Below are 20,699 nucleotides of genomic sequence, written 5' to 3' on the forward strand. Positions count from 1 at the left end.
ATTGCTACTTCAAAACTGTAATTTTACTAGTTATAAATTTTAATACAAAATGATATGTAGCCCCTGTGAAAGAACTGTTCAACCCCCACAGGTTGAGAAGAACTGTCCTAATAGAAGTAATGTCTACTTTTGGTTCTAACTGTGAAATAAAAACCATATCTATCCTTTAAAAATGTTCATTTTGAGAAAGTCTCACTAGTAGGCCTGGACCTTGCTATGTAGTCCAGAATAGCTAGCACTCACTGACATCTACTTGTCTCTGTGCTGGGATTAAGGCATGTGCTACCTACCATACCAAATATACAAGTCTCCTTTTTATCGGCATATGGTACAATACACTGACAACTACGACATCTCCTTTTAATTACTTTTCAGGATAAATATATCTGTTGGGGGATGGCTTTGTGCACTGTGAATTGAGATGCTGATCTCTATGCCCAAACATCTGGTTATAGTCTGGACATTGGCATGGTCAAGCATCTCTAGTCTAAATGTTAAGCAAACACTGTTTCCCATTACCAATGATTGCTTAATAAAGAGCTGATCAGCCAATTAGTTGGGAAGAAGAGAAGAGAATAGGGCAGGACTTCTGATCCCAGTCTGGGGGGGTCCCAGGGAAAAGAGGGCCAGAAGAAGGAGAGGAGAGAAAGGGAGAGAAAAAAGGTGGAGAGACCATGTAGATGGACCAGGATTTGCCATGAGGTCACAATGGGAGAGCAGCCATGAGGACACAGGCGGACCTAAGCGAACCAGGGCAAGACTCAGATGCAGGCAAAGGACCACAGGGCTGGGAAGTAGACAGCATAACTGGAGAAGAATAACTCAGAACCACGCCCAGCTTAGTGCTTGCAGCTTGTTAATAAAAATACCAGGTCTCTGTGTCATTCATTCAGGAGCTAAACCCAGCACAGAGACAAGTAGATCTCGAGTAAGTGCTAGGCCATCTTGGTCTACGTAGCAAGTTCCAGGCTCTCTAGTGAGAGACTCTGTCTCAAAATAAATAGATATTGTTTCAAAAGAGTGGGCATAGAAACACTCTGCAATTATTTGGGAGCAAATGGGAAGAAGAAACCCTGACCCTGAATTACAGTTACATACATCAACATTAAATAGTTAAAGAAACTGTGAGTAGATTTTCTTTTCTTTCATTTTTTCCCACTTTCTCAAAGAAGATTTGCCTCAGAAAATGGAGCACTAAAGAGAAATTAAAGATGAAAATACACATGTCATATTCGAAAAAAGCATAATGATTTTAAACCAACCTAATTTACATTATCAATAAGGCTGCATAAATTTACTCAGTCACTGTATAGATAGTTTAGTCAGCGACCTGATGGATATTGGACCCAATCTGAGAGGATACCTAGCACGCTATGTGTATGTAAAAGTCTTAAAAAGTGTTCCCTTCTTTAAAACTACACCCAGGGCTGGGATACGGCTTAGTGGTTAAGAGTACCTGCTGCTCCTCCAAGTGGCCAGGGCTGCATTCCTGGTCATCTGTAATTCAGTCTAGCAGACCCAAGTGCACTTCCGAGTACTCTAGGCACCAGTACAGCAGTACACCTGGTACAAAGTCATACACCCAGGCAAAACACTCATCCACATTAAAGGGAAAAGAAAATCCTATGCCCTTTACCTACTTTTTCTCATCTGTAACTATTTACTCCAAGTAAGATTCTCATGGTGTTTCCAAGATATTTCATGGTTAGTAGCAATTTAATAAACTATTATACTTACTCTTCTTCTATTTTCACCTTCCTCTTGCCTTTGCCTTTTTCTTTTCTCTAAAGACAAGAAAAATGGCCTCAAATTTAGTATAACATGGTTTCATTAGAAATAGAGTAACCAAAGCAAGAGCATACAGTATCTACAACCTACTACACATTCCTGTTTGGCTACAGATAGCTTTGGAGCCCGTCTACCTTTAGTGAAAAAAATGTTCTTCCTTTTGGTGATCTGAGATGAGTTTTTCTGTAGCTTCTACTCTCTTTTGGACTTTTCTTCTAAGTTTATACTTTCTGTATAATTCTGCTCTCATATAAGCTCTTTGGATGTATGTGCAATGCTTCCCTTAAGATAGAGTCTACAGATTATGACAGCCATTCTCTCAGTATCTTCCAGCTTACCATTCTTATCAATATTAGGAAGGGGTTTCTATGCCAAATACAGAATTATCACATCAAAGAGACACTACTTCTTCAGAGAGCATATGAAGGCTGGATTCTGGAGACGAAGAAGCAACGTCCCCAAATCAAGGCTTTCACTCATCCTACCAGCACGTGAACAAAAGAAAACATAAAACATGTTCTTTGTGAATAGGCTTTAGGAAAGCTCTATGTATTTTAATAGTACTCTCATTCTCTTATCAATGATCATTTATTCCAAGAGAAAAAAAAAGTTTGAATGATATTGCACATAGCAAACTATCAACTCTTTAAATTAATTAGCTTTATAGTTACATAGAACTTGGCAAATACGTTTCAAAACAAAGACAAACCAATCTACTATGGCTTGGATGTTGTATTTTCTTTAAAGTTCTGGCCAAAGGCTATGCAGGCTGTACTTCTTTTGGTAGGTGCTGGAGCCTTGGGAAGGCAGGGGCAAGGGGAAGGAAGTTAAATCACTAAATCACTGGGGTAGACTGAAGATACTACTAGGACCATAGCCCCTTCCTGTGTCTCTCATTGATTCTACGTGATAAACTGGCTTGCTCTCTGCCATGATCCACTATGCTGGCCAAAAGGGAAGTAACAATAGATTGAAATCACTTAAATGTTGAAGTAAGCTGTCTTTCCTCCTTGCAAGCTATCCCAGTTATTTTGTCACATCGTCAGAAGGATGATTAACACAAAGTCCAAGACCATAAATCAAATGCTTATTATCTAGTGCAGATTCACTACTAATGTATGCTACAGAATTTCTTCACAATAAACCTTACATTAAGTTTTCAAATATTTTTGTGAAGAAAACAGGACATATGGATTTTTAGGTTAAACCACCTAAGGTAGAATAAAATCATATACAAATTTTGCACTCACTCATTTTGTGTTTGAATCTTAGCACTTAAAATTGCCCTTTTATTTATTTTAGAATAACAAATCTTACCTCGTCTGATTAATTCTTTTCCTTCATCAACTAGATCTGATGTCATATCATTATCTCCCATGAACTGCTGGAAACCAAGCAGATTCAAACAACGGGTGCCCAAACTAATAAAAGCAAATTTTGAAACAATAAGTATTATTTCATTTTGTAAATATTTTGATAAATTGTTCTTTACCACTGTCAGCCCCAGAGAAACCATGACTCAGTATTAGAATGGCAAACTGCATAGCAATGCAGCGAGCCACTCTGCACAAGGTCTTTATTTCTCTTTCTTTTTCCAGTGCTTATATCCAGATGCATGTGAAGCATCATGCCTATAATCCTAATATCTGGGAGCCTGAGGCACAACTGTCATGGGTTTGAGGCCCGCTGAGGTTACAGTGAAACTTTGTCTAAAAACAAAACAATCAAATGTTATGTCGCATTTCCCAGTAGAGTAGGGATTCCTGTATTGCTACATGATGGCTGTAACAAAATCAATGTGTTCTTTTAAAATATTCAGAGTAGTTTTAATACTCAAGTATGCATATAAAATCAGCACTTCCATGGGCAGTGGTGACACACGCCTTTAATCCCAGCACTCTAGAGGCACAAGACAGCAAAGGCTACACAGCAGATGAGTAAGATAATTAATAAAATCAGCATCTGTACGTGTAGAGAGTTCTTGTTTAGACAATCTTTTGGTTTCTGAGAGCTGGTGTCACTCTCAAGTTCAGGCTGTCTTCACTGTATTAGAATAGGCGAGCCTCACACTCAGAGTGAACCTCCTCCCTCAGCCTCCCGAGTTCTGTGATTTCAGACTTTGGATAAAAAAAAATCTTAATTATGTAAATTTTAATGTTATGGTTTTTTTTTTCACTCAAGAATTGAAGTTTTTCTGTTATACACTGTAATGATTATATCTTATCTGGAGGGTAATTATTTGAAATCTTATTAGATATTTAAATCTGTCATATAGGACAAGAGTACCTTAAAAACATGGTATACAAGGGAGGAAGCAATATATGGATAAGCACAATTTATACTGTTAAGATCCTACTATGATGCTAGGCAGTGGTGGTATCAGCACTTGGGAGGCAGAGGCAAGTGGATCTCTGAGATCAAGGTCAGCCTGGTTTACAGCCTGGGTTCCAGGATAGCCAGGGCTACACAGAGAAACACTGTCTTGAACGCCGCTCCCAACCCACCCCTCAAAAAGATCATACATGGATCAGACAATTCACTCATATTTAATTCTTACTCCTTATAATCCTAAGGAATAAATATATTTATCACTTGAAGGACTGGAGAAAGAAGTGGATGTGTGTGTGTGTGTGTGTGTGTGTGTGTGTGTGTGTGTCTGTCTGTAAAGAAAACCAGCAGTTAAAATAAAAATCTCTGACTTACATTATGAAAAGTATAAGTATCTGATGAACTCAGACTATTGGCTGTTATGTAAGAAGACTATGTGCATGGCTTTGAGGAAAGCTCTTCCTTTCTTTGAGACAGATTCAATTAGAACTTAAACTTCACTGTGTAGCTCAGGCTGCTCTCAAAAGGCAGGCTCTTCCTGCTGCCCATTTACAGCATACATCATTCCCAGCTTACGAAGAAACCTTTAATGCTTTCTTTCTTCCTTTTTTGGGGTGTGTGTGTGTGTGTGTCTGTCCATGAAAGGTAGCAAAGTCCCCAGATGAGCTAAGGCTAAAAGCCCAGGAGACCCTGAAAGGACAACTGGAGCTTTTCCTGTTCCTGGGTACCAGGCCCCTGTCACTAGCTGCAGTCCCCCATAGATCTGTGGCCATCAGTCACATAAGGGCAATGCCCCAACCCCTCCACATGTGACCTGAGGCTCAAGACAGATTTCCATTTTAATGAGGTACCTACATAGCCAATAAGCTTTCCTTCCCAGACACTCCTCCCTGCAAAGGTATTTAATCTCAGGCCCACCCTGAGAAGTGGGGTAAGGTTTTACACATCCACTTTCTGACACGACAATAAATACGTTAAAACCATGGACTGCCTCTTTCCATCGAGATCCGTAGGGAGCCATGGAGGTGGCCTTTGTCTACAGAGCTGCTGTCTAATCTCCTATAAAAGGCCTCCCTGCACTCCCAGCCATGACTGCCACCAAGCCCAAACCAAGCCCACCATCAAGCCAAGGACTCTCACCTGTGGGACCAGCTCCTCCCTTATTCCCTCTGGCCACGGCTAGATCCAGCTTACTTATTTCAGCTTTTCTGCAGCGGTGCCTGAGTGTCCAAGAGCCTGGGAACCCCACGGTCCCAATCTCACCTCAGGCCCAGGGACCCCTGAACGAGCTCTGGCTCTCCTACACCTCAGACTACGCTTTCCCACTCCCCCGAGCTTCCCTCTCCAGCTACATCTCCAGCCCTACAATGATTGCTTTTCTATAATCATTTTTCTGACTTCTTTATTAAGATTTTATATTTGACACAGCATTATTCTAATTTATATTACTTTGAGCCACAGAGTCATTTAATCTCAAAATTTTAATCTTGCCAATATGAAAACTAACATGAAAAGATGTACTTATTAAAAGTTCAGGAAGTTCCATTATGGTTCCATGGGCCAAGTTCATTAAACTATTAAGTGAGTAAAAAATAAACAGCACAGCATTAAATACGTAAAGTTGGCTAATGTTTTTTCCACTTTAGAGGAAACACTCAAAACAATAATTTTGGTGTCAATTCATATTAATATTTTTAATCTTTTGTTTTGTTTTGGAGACAGGATTTCTCTGTGCAGCCCTGGCTGTCCTGGAACTCACTCTGTAGACCAGGCTGGCCTTGAATAACATTTTAGTCTTATTATACTTCATTTTATATATGCTCTTCTCTTGAAGCATGTTATTGCTATACAACTAACACTGACTTTGAACTTGGGATCCTCTGTTTCAGCCTACAAAACCCAAAACTACAAAAATTATAGACATGTGCCACCATGCTCATCAGTCTTATTTTAAAGTATAATCTTTTTGCTAATTTATTTATCAAAAACTAAAAAATTTAACTTAATGGAGAATTGATTTAAACAAACATTCTAATATCAGTATGCTAATGTTATTTATATTTATGCACAAATAATATAAGATATAAACCAAAGTTAATAAAACTTACTTTTATTAGAAAGGCAAATTAATTTATATTAATGACATATTTTTATAAAAGTGATATTTGATACGTGTTGAGACACTGAAGCAGTAAGCAAAGGTTGAAGGGGTATGAGAGTAAGGAATAAGAGGAGAGAAAAGGTGCTGAGGCCATTGTATCCTTTGGTCTAAGTTGAGAATTTCATACATGTATATCATGAGTGTGATCACATACAATCCCTAATTCCTCCTCCAACTGTCCCCATTCTCCCTAACACCTCCTCCTTTAACTTTGCATCTTTTTCTAAAAAAAAGAAAGAAAAAATCTACTAGGTCCACTGAGTGCTTTCCATACTTGCATGGGTATAGATAGGGTCAGCCAGGAACACAGGAAACCTTCCCTAGCTAACTCAAAGAAAAATGTCGTCCTTCCGGAGCACCTACCAACTGCCAACTGCTCCTCAGGAAGGGATGGGTCCTGGAGATCAATTCCCATCTCTGCAGGAACTATAGCTGGCTTGATTTTGTATAAGTCTTAAGTAGGTAACCATGGCTAGAATGAGTTCCTTACTGTTAATAGACTTAACCTTTTTAAACCTTACCTTTGCCAAGTTTCTATAATCTTCTCTGAGCCCAGAAAAAGAGCAAGCAGTGCATCTTCTAAGCATAGATAAGTATTTTTCTTCCAACTTTATATACACATCTTGATTATAAGTGCTCCTCACCTGACCCTTTGTGTTGGCTAGCATCTGCAGAATTTAAAAACCCAGCAACAATATAGAATAAGCCCAAAGACTAACTTACGTTATTAGAAAGAAGCTAGACATGCTTGCAGGGCTGCAGCCCACGACTCTGGAGTTCCCATCATATAGTTAATCTTTTCACTCTACAGGCTATATAACTGCAACAGAATAATTCCACTTCTCTATTCTTTGAACTGTCTGCAGATGGAGAACCTGACTCAACTACTCAAAAAGGCCCTGCAAACTGTCCTAGCTCCCCAAACCTCCTAAAACACAAACAACTAAAAGCAAGGCAGCAAACACTCAGTAGACTTTCAAGGGAAATGGATATCTATATCCAACTAAGAGTATGAGAAAAAGGTAATGTTAAATTTCTTACCTAAAATACGTAGCGATGCAGAGAATTACTACCAACATAGGATAATATATATAGAATCCATCTGCAATAAAGGATAAAACTTTCATGGAACCCATGATCTGAAGAGCAAGAGAAGAGTTAAGTCAGCAGGGCTCCAGATATTCACTCCTTCCTTCCCATCGTTAGAAAATTTACCCTCTTGAAGCTACAACAACAAATTTGACTTTTCAAAATTTAGAAGCAAAGTACTAAGTGTTATGAATTTCTTAAACTTTCTTCCTGTTTAGGCTTTCTTCTAAAGAAGTCTAGTATTTTATGACTACTACAAAAGCATATGCATATACAGATACATGCTAATGCTACTATGAAACAGGCTTTTGATGCTGCTCATCTAAGTAATCTAAATAAACATTTTTTTAAAAATTCCAAATGGAAAATTACTTTAATCCTATCATTAGTAATTACATACATGACCTTTAAGAGAAGGCTTTAGTGATTAAAAAGGAGTTCAATGTGTTACACAGATTTTCTACTAATAACAGAAGATGACTCCTAACAACATCTTACATAGACAAGGAACCTAAAGAACCATACTCACAGATGTATATGCAGTTGGCTGGGTATTCTGGTGGGAGATGGATGAATCCATATGGGTCAATCCCAAGAAGTTAAGACATAAAGGAGGAGTCAAACGGCAAAATAACCTACAATAAAATTCAAAACTGCCAACATATATATTTGAAATATAACAAAATACAATTTACACTATAGTGAAATATATTAAGACATTTCAGATCATTGTAACTATAATTTTCAGCTATTTTCATACTATACACATAAATGTATATGTATACATATACATATTTCAATTATATTCATTCAAGTCAAACTATAATTTGAATTCTCCACATGAACTGCCCTTACTGGGACATATTCAGAAATCCTATTAATCACATTTCCCTTAAGAAATGAATGCTTATATAACTAACTTATATAGCCTCAGGGTGTCTGATTTCAGCACTCTGGCTAAGATCAAGTATAAAATGAGGATCTTACATAGCTAGGGTTGGAGAACGAAGGGTTAGAAGAATGAAAAGGTTTAAATATAAGGAGGAGATAGTGACAAGAGGTTCTTTTTGTGGTAAGAGGAAGCTCTGTATGCTGGTGATAGTTGTAGCAGTCTACACATCAAATGGATGAAAATCTAAGAACTAATTAAAGTCTACACTGCTGTTAATAGAGTGGTAATTTAGTTCTTAGGTTTGATACTGTATAGCAACTACAGACAATGTCACTATGGTAAGAAGTCTGAGTGGATGGCTCTATTTTAGGAGGTAGGGCCAAGCTACAAGAAGCTACAAGTCACCTCTAGGAGGTATGAACAAAAGTTAGCATGCTTGGGGTCCTGCCAGCCTGCCTGTACTTCCTAGGTACCATGAAGTAGTTAACTCTGTCTGCTCCAGTATACTCTTCTTGCCATGTGTAGCCTCACTTCTTGCCCAAAACAATATCAAGTAATGCTAGACTAAAGTCTCTGAAACCATTAGACATAATAACTATTTCTTCCCCTAAGTTGTTTGTGTCAGGTTTTGTAACAGTCACAAAAAACTAACACAGTGGTGATTTTGATATTTTTATAAGACAAAATTTTGACACCAGATATTACTTTGAACTTCCCTAAGTCTAGCCTATTATATATATTATAAATACTTAATATACCTGAATAATAATAAATAGCCTGGATAGTCTGGCTAGTGTAGCTAAAGGCAGCCCTGTAAATTTTTCTATGAAACACATGGTTTTCTTTCTTTTTGGGGGCGGAGGGGGTTCGAGACAGGGTTTCTCTGTGTAGCCCTGGCTGTCCTGGAACTCACTTTGTAAACCAGGCTAGCCTCGAACTCAGAAATCTGCCTGCCTCTGCCTCCCAAGTGCTGGGATTAAAGGCATGCACCACAACACCCAGCCTAACATATCATTCTTAAGTTACCATAAATTTAAAGGCAGAATTTAGCTGGTAATCAGCAAATAGCCACCATATATATGCAAACTATCTAATATATACATAGAACAGTTAGCTCACAGAAATATATGTTCATGCGACATCCATTAACAAGAAATAAGAGATCTTTAATTATTATGCAAAACGGAGGCATTTCTTTTCCCAAGCGCAGTGTACTCACATGCCACTGAAAAGAAGGCTATACGCATCGGTCTGATGGTGTGAGGCCAGGTAGTAGTAGTTAAACACGCGGATCCTGAACACAGTAGAGTAAACACAGATGCTTAAGAAGAAGATGGAAAGGAAGCAAGCAATCTGGAAAAAATAGTTACAACTTGAGTTAGGACTTTATTACTTTATTTACTGTCACAAGAATTAGCACTCATCCTCAGCTACATTTACTGATGTCCTAAAATATAAATACAACAATAGTGTGGGGTTTTTTCTTATAGGAAAAGGAAATTATGAAAACAAAACTGTACATTTCAACCAGTTGAATATCGTAGATCCTATTTAACTATTCCCTGAAAACTCTAATGAAGATAGTAAGGTGTACAGCTTCCCTGACAACAGGGGCCAACACAGCCTCATAGAACGGCTGTCACTGTCCTATACTTTTTCATTCATCTTCAGCTACAGCTCTTAGTTTTTATAGTCTGTGTTGATTAAGCCTGCATCATAATAGCACTGTGGAAAACTACTCCTTTTACTCTTACAAAAAGAAACATGAGAAAAGATACAGCAGTTAAAGCATGTGCATAAACAAATATATATTTATGACTGATATGAAAAACTGACCTCAATATAAATATAATTGTATGTTTTTTCTGCCAGCTGTATGAATACTGCAAAAAGGGATAAGACAGGAGTTGTGCTAAAGAAGGTACACTCTGACCACACAACAATCACAGAGAAGATAGACAAAACCACAGCAAGGGTCCTGTGAAACCACGGACGCAAAAGGCATTCCCAGTACCACTCTGGAAAATAAAAGAAAAACACAGTTAGGAAAACGACATCAGTATGAAGTATTTATAGTCTTTCAGGTAGCAGCAAATCAGACACTACAGAGAACAACGCAACGCCACAGTGCAAAACCAGGCATGACCCTAGGCAAAGATCAACAGTGGGGTTGAAACCGAGAGCCATGGGCTTCCTGCTCTGATGCACTGAGGAGAGCATGGCATCCATCGCCTTTGTGGGATTCCAGCAAATGACACATAAGCTCTGTCTAATCACAGGGATACAGCAAACTCCAACTTGGGGACATTCAGCAAACACTAGCTGTCCATAAACATCAATGTTATAAAATACACAGAGAATAAAATACATAGGACTGAAAATCTGTGTCCGATTTAAAAAGACTAAGAAATATGACAACTATGCAATATGACAAAATACACTGTGTGCTTTATTTCTTTTTCCAAAAAATCCCTGTCATAATTAAGTGTAATTATGACATAATGTATAAGGTATATAAAAGTAAATTATTAATGTTAATTTTCTAACTATTTTTGAGTTACACTTCAGTAGCTGAATTTTTAGAAAATATAGACTGAAATTACCAAGGGACAAAAGGCCTCATATATGGAAATCTCTGAAAGATTAAGTAAAAAGTGTATGTAGAAAAAGAAAAAGGAAATTAATAAAGTGTTAATATATGAAGAACCTGGATATATGAGAATAGTTGGTGAAATTCTGGTTTTTTTAGGTCTGAATCCCATCCATGCATCCATACATACCATTGAAGACTGAACCCAGGGTTCGAGTGTGCTGTATCATCTACCACTGAGTTACAGCTTGCAGTAAGGCTACATTTTCACTTTATTTGTTAAAACGCTATGATTCAGGCTCACTGCCTCCAAATAATTCCTACTTAAATATCCATGCAGGTAATTCTTTCTTCTCTCATCGTCTTCATCTCCTCTCTTGTAATGAGTTCATCTTCTACCCCTCCCAGTAAGCCAATCACTCACTCCCATAGCCTTTCCTAGACGTTGTCTGGCTGACAATGGTAACTTTTCTATACAGCCCAATTCCTCCTCCCGGAGCAATACCTTCGTCTGTACTGCAAGAGTACTGACTGGCCGTCAGTCAACGCAATGGTTCCTTCCTTTACCTTCTTACTGTTATTGAACAACTGCAATTTCCTCCCTTCCTTTCCCAGCTCAGATCCCACAGGCTTAAAGAGAACAACTCTCCAGTCTCAATGCCTTTACCCTCTCTTGTTCACTGTACTTGTTTGGTTAAACCACTGTTTGGTCCAACTCCTTGGTTACTGTGAGTCTGTGCACATGTACACTGCAGAACAAAGACACACCTTTACTGACTATTCTCACCTTAAAGTATCACCAACTTCAAACAGGCCCTCAGCACATCTAAACAGCTTACTATAATTCCCCATGTTCTTCCATATCCATTTTCCTATGGGACTCTTTTGTACCTTCTTGAAAAATCTCCTACTTTGCGTTTGTCAGTCCATTCTCAAGAGAGTATAGCAGTTAGATGAAAACTTACCATTGACTGCTACACTTTCTTACACTAATGCTGTCTATCTCACCTCCTAAAGCAAGGCTATTCTCTTCGCTGTTCACTATCTCCTGTCTCCTCTCCACTACCCACCAATACTGCTCCAGAGTTCCCTACTGCTTCGATCATTTTCTTCTCTATGTACCTTCTTGAAAAATTATAAGCTATGTCTCAAACTCTTATCCCCTAATTTACCACAGCTATTACCCTTATCTCTGTTCATTTTTACTTTTTATTCATTTCTTAATTTTTGGTCTCTAAGCATGTTTGATCATGTATGTAAACTGTTTATAATTTTACTATATATATACATATTTTAAAATCATAGGCATAAATATATTAAGAAGTTTCAACTTTTTTTTAAAAAATAATCATTATGTTGAGAGAAATGCTACCAAATATTATGGAGACAATATTTCATACACTGTTGATGAATTTGTAGGAATTTGTTAATATTTATAATGCTTAGTTTTTAAAGTTTAGCTAATTAATATGGTTCTTATACTAACAAGAGTGAAAGCCATGATATACATTTATGGTGAGATCATTAGTGAGAGTGAATACTTCAAACAGCTTCCATAAAAATTATAAAATGGCCGGGCGTGGTGGCGCACGCCTTTAATCCCAGCACTCGGGAGGCAGAGGCAGGCGGATTTCTGAGTTCGAGGCCAGCCTGGTCTACAAAGTGAGTTCCAGGACAGCCAGGGCTACACAGAGAAACCCTGTCTCGAAAAACCAAAAAAAAAAAAAAAATTATAAAATGTATTTTATGTAACCTGTTTTATAATCAAATATTTTATTTGTATTTTTAAAATACATCACAGCTCCCATATCTATGGCTTAGGAGTATCAGGGTAGAGAGAGTAGGACTCTAAAAGTCAGAACACCAGCAAGTCTGTGGTGAAATAGTCTCTCCTAACTGCCTGTAAAAACAAGACTGGAACAATGGCAGCATTAATGGATACGTTAACTTAGAAGAGGGAAAACTTCATAGGGTCTCCCCCTAGACAGAGAACTATAGGCAAGCAATGACTTCTGAGAGAATTAGAAGTAAAATAATGATTTTAGGGTAAGTTTATCAGATATCTAATACTACCCTATGAAACAAATTCATATACAAGTAAAAGTCAGCATTGTAGTGATGAAACATAATTTTCCTCGTAGAAAAATTACTAACTTTGAAATTCATTGTCATCTATTGGATGGAACACAGGGCCCCAAATAGAGGAGTTAGAGAAAGTACCCAAGGAGCTGAAGGGATCTGCAACCCTATAGGTGGAACAACAATATGAACTAACCAGTACCCCCAGAGCTCGTGTCTCTAGCTGCATATGAAGCAGAAGATGGCCTAGTCGGCCATCATTGGGAAGAGAGGCCCCTTGGTCTTGCAAATTTTATATGCCCCAGTACAGGGGAACACCAGGGCCAAGAAGTGGGAGTGGATGGGTAGGGGAGGTGGGGAGGGTATGGGGGACTTTTGGGATAGCGTTTGAAATGTAAATGAAGAAAATATCTAATAAAAAATTGAAAAAAAAGAAAATTTATGTTAAATTACATACCAACAGTAGGATTATAAAAATATTGGATAAATCGATTTTCTGGCTCAGGTGACTGAAAGGTGTGAACAAACTGGTGAGTTGCGCTAGTTTCATTTTTTGCTACATCTTCTAGATAGAATGCCTGTTCCAAAAGAATCTGCCATTGCACTTGAGTCCGACGGTGCCTTTGAACTGAATAAATCACCTGGAACACAGAGAGGAATAAGCTTGTCAATATGCCTGAACACTGGGTCAACTTTCTGCTAGAGAACAGGGCTTGTGTGTGTCTTAATAAAATAATACTAATGGATTTTCTTTCCTTTTTTTTTTTTTGGTTTTTTGACACAGGGTTTCTTTATATAGCCCTGGCTGTCCTGGAACTCACTTTGTAGACCAGGCTGGCCTTGAACTCAGAAATCTGCCTGCCTCTACCTCCCAAGTGCTGGGATTAAAGGTGTGGATTTTCTAAGTGTGACCAAGTATGTTAATGTTTTAAAATGACAGTTCCTATTAATAGGACAAGCATAATTCTTATATTGAGTTGCTAAGAGAATCCTTATCCAGAAACACAAAGTTAGAACATTTCAACAATAACAAAAATGAGATCAAGAGTTTTAGATATATATTTCATTGGCATGCACACACATTTGGAGAGGTGGGTGCCTGCATGTGTGGTTGTGGGCATGTGGAAACCACAAGCCCCTACCAGGCATCTTCTCCAGGCATCCTCCTGTTTTGACACAAGGTCTCTCACTGAGCCTGGCTCTCTCAGATTTGGGTGACCTGCCTGGCCATTGGGCCTCTCATCTCTGCCTCCCAATCACTGGAAGCACAGGTGCATACCACTCTGCCTGGCTTTACACACAGGGGCTGGAGACTGAGCTCAGCTCCTCAAACTCGAGTTGCAAGCACTTTAACTTCCAAGCCAAAAAAGCAGAAAGCCTTTTGTAAAGGGGAACAGCCACAAATCTAATTCACAGCCTTTAATTGTATGTAAAACAGCTAAAATGAATAATTAAAGTTACCTGTTTATGCAATTTCACCAAACTTTTTTCACTTGGGTAGGTATTACGCTTTTCGTCAAAATCTTCATAATCATCCATATTCCTCCCCATCTTTTCCTGATAATCTGTAGGGCACTAAACAAAAAACATTTCATGACATTTTAATGATACAAAAATTTATTTTTATTAAAAATCTTTCACTCTAGAAATTTTAAATTTTCTTCTTTTACTGACATTTCTAACTGGTTAGGTTTTCACTAGCTAACATTTTCAAGGAAATATCTCCTAGGTATGTTGAGTTTCTTCACGCTTCTACTTTATGCTCAGCTATACTAGCTAGAGACTAGGAAAGTGGAGGGCGCTTACCTACACGAAGTAACAACTATTTGAGAAGATTATTCTAATGATAGGCACTTTAATGATGAAATGTCAATCATCTTCCTAAATAATAAAGAAGAACCATGAAAAATATAAGTGCTTAAGTTCTGAAAGCCCAGCCGGGCAGTGGTGGCACACGCCTTTAATCCCAGCACTTGGGAGGCAGAGGCAGGCGGATTTCTGAGTTCGAGGCCAGCCTGGTCTACAGAGTGAGTTCCAGGACAGCCAGGGCTACACAGACAAACCCTGTCTCAAAAAACAAACACAAGTTCTGAAAGGCCCAGTAAGCAGAAAGGGGCATACATAATCTGTCCTACGGCTACTTACTTATTACATATGTTAAGGTTTGCAAGTTCATTAACTTTCCTAAATAGGCCTCAAAAACAACAAATATGAGAGAAATTATTAGGAAGTTTACTCCTAGGACCATGACTTTAGCTAAAGAAACAGTAGCTAATAATAGCCAGTAGAACAGATTTAGAATACAGAAGACAAATTTCATTAGTAATTTGGGTACATGTGATGGTTTGAATATGCGTGGCCAGGGAGTGGGCCCACTATTAGGAGGTTCAGCCTTGTTGGAGTAGGTGTGTCACTGTGAGCATGGGTTTTAACACCCTTGTCCTAGCTGCCTGGAAGCCAGTCTTCTCCTAGCAGCCTATAGATGAAGATGTAGAACTCTCAGCTCCTCCTGTACCATGCCTACCTGGACAATGCCATGATGCTCCTGCCTTAATGATTACGGACTGAACCTCTGAACCTGTAAGCCAGCCCCAGTTAAATGGTATCCTTATAAGAATTGCCTTGGTCATGGTGTCTTTTCATGGCAGTAAAACCCAAACTAAGAAGTTGGTACCAGGGACTGGGATATTGATGTGATAGGCCTGACCTTGCTTTTGTTTGAAAGATTTTGGATTTCGGGACTATGTATGGGTTTGGAAAGCAGTGGAATGCTTTATGTGGGGCTTAAAGGACCATCTTAGTAGAAATATGGAAGACATTGTTGCCCAGAGTGATTTGAACTGTTCAGACATAGTGCAAGAATTCAGTATGTGGCGTAGAGACTATTTTTATGGTATTTTGATGAAGAATGTGGCTACTTTTTGCCCTTGTCCTAAGAGTCTACCTGAGGCTAACGTAAAGAGATTTAAATTAAATGCACTGAAAAAGGAAGCCTCAAAGGCCCAGCAGAGACTTTGTTCTCTGGTTAAGTGTCAGGGAGAGCATTTTGAACAACCATAGCAAGCTTAGAAAGGAAAAATCTAAAATGTATGGTTCAAGTAATAAAGGGGGACTAGGAAGTGAATGGAGCTGAATCCTGTGTTCAAGGAGATAAGGAGCTTAAGGGAGTAGTGACCTCACGGCAAGATCCCACCCAGCTAAGCTTACTATCTGTATTTGCAGCTGAACAAGGTATAGTTTGGATTTTTAACCTGGAATGAACTACAATCCAGAAATGAAAGACACAGGCTTTTGATCTGGATCTTGATGCATAGAGGTCATGAATAGCTTAGGTCTAGACAAGGTGGTACATGACTTTAATTCCAGGAGACAGAGGCAAGTAGATTTCTGAGTTCAAGGCCAGCCTGGGTCACTGAAAATTCTAAGTACAGAAAGACTTAAATCCAGGCTTGGTAGACCACACCTTTCTTTAATCCCAGCACTTAGAAGACAGGCATGCAGATCTCTGAGTTCAAGGTCAATCTACAGCAAGTTTCAATACTGCCAAGCTTAGGAGAGATTACTGGGACAATTGATGCTGGTCAGCTGGAACTAAGAAATTAGCAGTGATTAAGAAGAGACCAGCATCACTTAGGTGAAATCTTCTGAGAAGTGTTTTCTCAGAGCACAAAGCAGCTGTGTGTGTAGGAAAGGTTGTACCTCATGCTGCAGCTGGACTTGATAATGTGTAAGAATCACCCAGGGGATACTGGTTTTGAAGGTATGAAGGGGTCAAGGAGAGCAGCTGAGATTTGGCACTGTGAGAGGCCAGGGAAGGCAACTGGTGAAGGTGCAGCCTCAGTTATAGTTGATGGCCCAGGACTAATGAGGTCATGCAAAGAAGTTAAGTTTTGGCACCATGAAGAGAGCATTATGTGAGGCTATTGGTGAAGCCTAATTGTAGGTGAAGACCCCAGTTTACTGGAGATGCCATTACCATGGTATAATCACCAAGAACTGCAGCAGCAGTGGAGTGGAGTCAACCAAAGCCTAGAGTGCTACAGAAGCCCTTAGGAGGCGCTCAGAAGATCATGTGTGGATCCCAGACAGTGGAACAAGAAGCTGGGAAGCTGAGGTTGACTTGGAGACCTCAAGATGTTAAAGATGTCAGAGCCATGGGATATCTGCAGAGGAAAGCTGCTAACAGGGAGTGGAACCAGCACAGGAGAAAGAAGTTTGTTGAGGTCAACAAAGATGAAAAAGGAGTGGAGATCTGAAGACCACTTTGATATCAGACATGAGATGCAGAGTTTGGGAGTTTGCCCAGTTGGTTTCCTGACTTGCTTTGGGGATTACAGTTAAGTGATTGCATGAACCTCAGAATAGACTTAGAACTTTGGACTTTTAACATTGTGAGACTGCTATAGATTATAGGGACTCTGGAAGTTGGACTAAATGTACTTTTTTATTAAGCTATGGCTAGGTATGGCTCCCATAGATTCATGTGTTTGAACCAAGCCTATGGGGGCCAGGAAGTGGAATGTGATGGTTAATCTATGTGAGACCCAAAGAGTGGCACTATTAGGAGGTACAGGCTTGTTGGAGTAGGTGTGTCACTGTGAGCATGGGTTTTAACACCCTTGTCCTAGCTGCCTGGAAGCCAATCTTCTCCTAGCAGCCTTCAGATGAAGATGTAGAACTCTCAGCTCCTCCTGCACCATGCATGCCTGGACGATGCCATGCTTGCCTTGATGATAATAGACTAAACCTCTAAGCCAGTCCCAATTAAATGGTATCCTTATAAGAATTGCCTTGGTCATGGTATCTGTTCACAGCAGTAAAACCCAAACTAAGACAGTATATAAAAGGTAATTGTGCAACTTTTCAAATAATTCTTTTAGAGGCATAAAAATATGCCTGCAATTCAAGATAGCGCCATCAAAATCATAACAGTATAGCTTATTATTAAATGTCTATGTAATTTATAATACATAAGACATAACATGAGATGACATGTGAGAAGATGGTTGCAAGAATTACTGAGGCCAAGGACACATGCTTCATTATGTTCATAACAGCTTTATTCAGAATAGCAAGAAACTGGAAACAACCCTGATGTCCCTTTCCCAAAGAATGGATACAGAAAATGTGGTTCATTTACACAATGGGATACTATTCAATTATTTAAAAACAAAGACATCATGAATTTTTCAGGCAAATGGATGGAACTAGGAAATATCATCCTGACCCCCAAAAAACAGGCATGGTATGTACTCACTGATAAGTGGATATTAGCCAAAAAATACAGAACATCCATGATGCACCCCACAAACCCAAGGAAATAAACAAGAGAGGCCCAAGTAAGGATGGCCTTTAATCATACTTAGAAGGAGAAACAAAACAGTCATGAAAGGCAGAGGAGCCAGAGCGAGGTGGGGGGGAACTGGGGGTTGGAATGGGGATGGGGGAAGTAGAGAATGAAAAGGCAGGATCAGGTTGGGGAAGAGAGAGGAGAGAGGCCCAGTGGGCCAAGAAAATGAACCAAAATCTGCAGCTGCCTGGGCAGGGGGTGGGGATGGGATTTCTAGCAAGTTCCAGAGACCTGGGAAATAGGAGGCTCCTAGAAGTTAAGTTAATGCCTAATAGTAGGGATATGGAACCTGAACAGCCCACCTCCTATAGCCAGGTAGGACCCTCAGTGGAAGGAAAGGGACACCAACCCACTCACAAAACTTTTGACCCAAAATCTGTCCTATCTAAAAGAAAAGCAGGGATGAAGCAGAAACCTAAGGAGAGGCCAATGAATAAGTAGCTCAACGTGAAACCATGGGCAAGCACCAATCCCTGACATTACTAATGATACTCAGTAATGCTTATAAACAGGAGCCTACCATAACTGTCCTCTGAGAGGCTCTACCCAGCAGGTGACTGAAGAAGCACAGACGGAGGTTGAGGACACTTATGGAAGAGTTCGGGGAAAGGACTAAAGCCTAGAAGTAGATGGGAATCTCACAAAAGACCAACAGAGTCAACAAACCTGGACCCCTGGGAGCTCTCAGAGTCTGAGCCAACAACCAAAGAACATACAGAGGCTAGAACGAGGCCCTCCTGCACATATGTAGCAGACAGGCAGCTCAGTCTTCTTGGGTGTCCTGTCTGGCCTCAGTGGGAGGGGATGTACCTAATCTGATAGACCTGATATGCCAGTAGGAGGGTTACCTGGGGCTGGGGCGGGGGGGGGGGGGGGGGGCACACTTTCAGAGGAGAGGGAGAAGGAGTTGGTGGGGAGGGACTCTGAGGGAGGGACCAGAAGGAGGAGCAACATTTGAGATGTAAACAAATTAGTTAATTAAAAACAATTACTCAGACCCTAGCTTATTTTCCTACAGGAGATATGCTTTTAAATAAGACACGATGGTACTGTGAATCTGTACCTACATCACTATGCCATGGCAATTATTGTAGGGCATTCCAATTATATTCAAATGTTTCACATTCCAAAGTAAAATGCTGCCAATAATTACTACTAAACTTAGAACAGGAAAAAAAAATCTATATATAAACTACTCTTTTGTTTATGGTAAAGTTTACATGAAAATCCATCTGGAAAACCTTAACCATACATTCTTTAATCACACTTTCCTATGTGAAACATTAATTTACAGTAGTATGTAAAAATGTACTTCATGAGAAAAAGCGGAAACAATATAACACGATTACCTTTTTAAGTATTGTGTCTACACACTTCCTCAGTGGGTGGTTGTACTTGATGCTCTCATTTACTTTACGAACCTCCTATAAAAACAGTAAAATAAAAATATTTAGATTTCTATAAATCAGACATTTTAAATAAGAGTTCACACAAGTTCCAGATTTTAATTTCAGCTCAAATTATTTACCATTATAAGTTTTTTCATGGAATAAAATTTATTAAGAACACTTATAAAATAAAGTATTCAAATAGCTGTATTTAATCCTCACTGTTCTATGGATTTCTAAATGTCTCCCTCCATTGTTTGCTTATTTCATATATCACAATGGCTAAGCATTATTTAACAGTTCAAAAGTTTATAATACATGTGTGTATGTAAAGCCCAGCCAATTCCATTTTTGAAGAAACTCCATCTAGTGCAAGACCAGGGGCTAAACTTCAACTCCAGGAAGAAAATCAGAGTCCTCCTGAGTAAGCATCCTATGGCAACACATCCCATAGCAACAGCCAGTCAGGCTACAACAGCAGGGTCAAGGTTCACAGAGATAACTTAAGACATCCTAGAGAGTGCAGATAACTTAGCCAATCTGCTTTTCAGGTGGTTTTGTCCACCTGTTCAGTTTCTGCAGATTATGCCAGAAATGTAGTTTTTAAAATATTAATTTGCTGACCCATATGGAAATTGCCCAAGCTTGCTGCAACTACAATAAATACCCTGTACCCCCAGACTCGAGGCTCTCACTCTGACCTACTGCAACAGGGATGATGAGAGAACTTGCTCTAGAGCTTGTAATAAAGACCCTATGTGTTTACATTGAAATCAGCCTCGCAGTGGTCTTTGAGGTACCTGCAACTTGGACACAGCATGTATAAATAAACATATATAGTGTAAATTAAATGCTCCCATCTGGGCTGACAAGTTTATTCCAAGAGCTAGCTAAATAACATCTAACAAAAACCTCAACACGGGCATGAGAAGTCCTTTTATTGAGTTGTTGGTCAGCGCTAGCCTACTGTTATTACTTTAAAATCTCTATTTCTGAAGACACTGTACATTTAAGGCATAGGGCCCAGAAACCCC

At 39.2% G+C, this 20,699-nt stretch overlaps 1 protein-coding gene across 4 annotated transcripts in view; it reads right to left on the reverse strand.

Moving 5' to 3' along the window:
- Window positions 1-20,699, reverse strand: part of Lmbrd2 (LMBR1 domain containing 2) — a 68,291-nt gene that overhangs the window by 24,273 nt on the left and 23,319 nt on the right. For all 4 annotated transcript variants that reach the window (XM_029469678.2, XM_029469677.2, XM_021183334.3 and 1 more), the window contains exons 7-15: window positions 19,627-19,701; window positions 14,389-14,502; window positions 13,385-13,568; window positions 10,095-10,276; window positions 9,478-9,611; window positions 7,896-8,001; window positions 7,319-7,416; window positions 3,106-3,209; window positions 1,738-1,784 (exon numbers count right to left, since the gene is read on the reverse strand). In XM_029469678.2, the coding sequence (XP_029325538.1) occupies window positions 1,738-1,784; window positions 3,106-3,209; window positions 7,319-7,416; window positions 7,896-8,001; window positions 9,478-9,611; window positions 10,095-10,276; window positions 13,385-13,568; window positions 14,389-14,502; window positions 19,627-19,701 (1,044 nt within the window). The remainder of the gene's footprint in view (window positions 1-1,737; window positions 1,785-3,105; window positions 3,210-7,318; window positions 7,417-7,895; window positions 8,002-9,477; window positions 9,612-10,094; window positions 10,277-13,384; window positions 13,569-14,388; window positions 14,503-19,626; window positions 19,702-20,699) is intronic.

This window comes from Mus caroli, unplaced genomic scaffold (genome assembly GCF_978045245.1).
Source record: "Mus caroli unplaced genomic scaffold, Mus_caroli_1 scaffold_16, whole genome shotgun sequence".
NCBI lineage: Eukaryota > Metazoa > Chordata > Mammalia > Rodentia > Muridae > Mus > Mus caroli.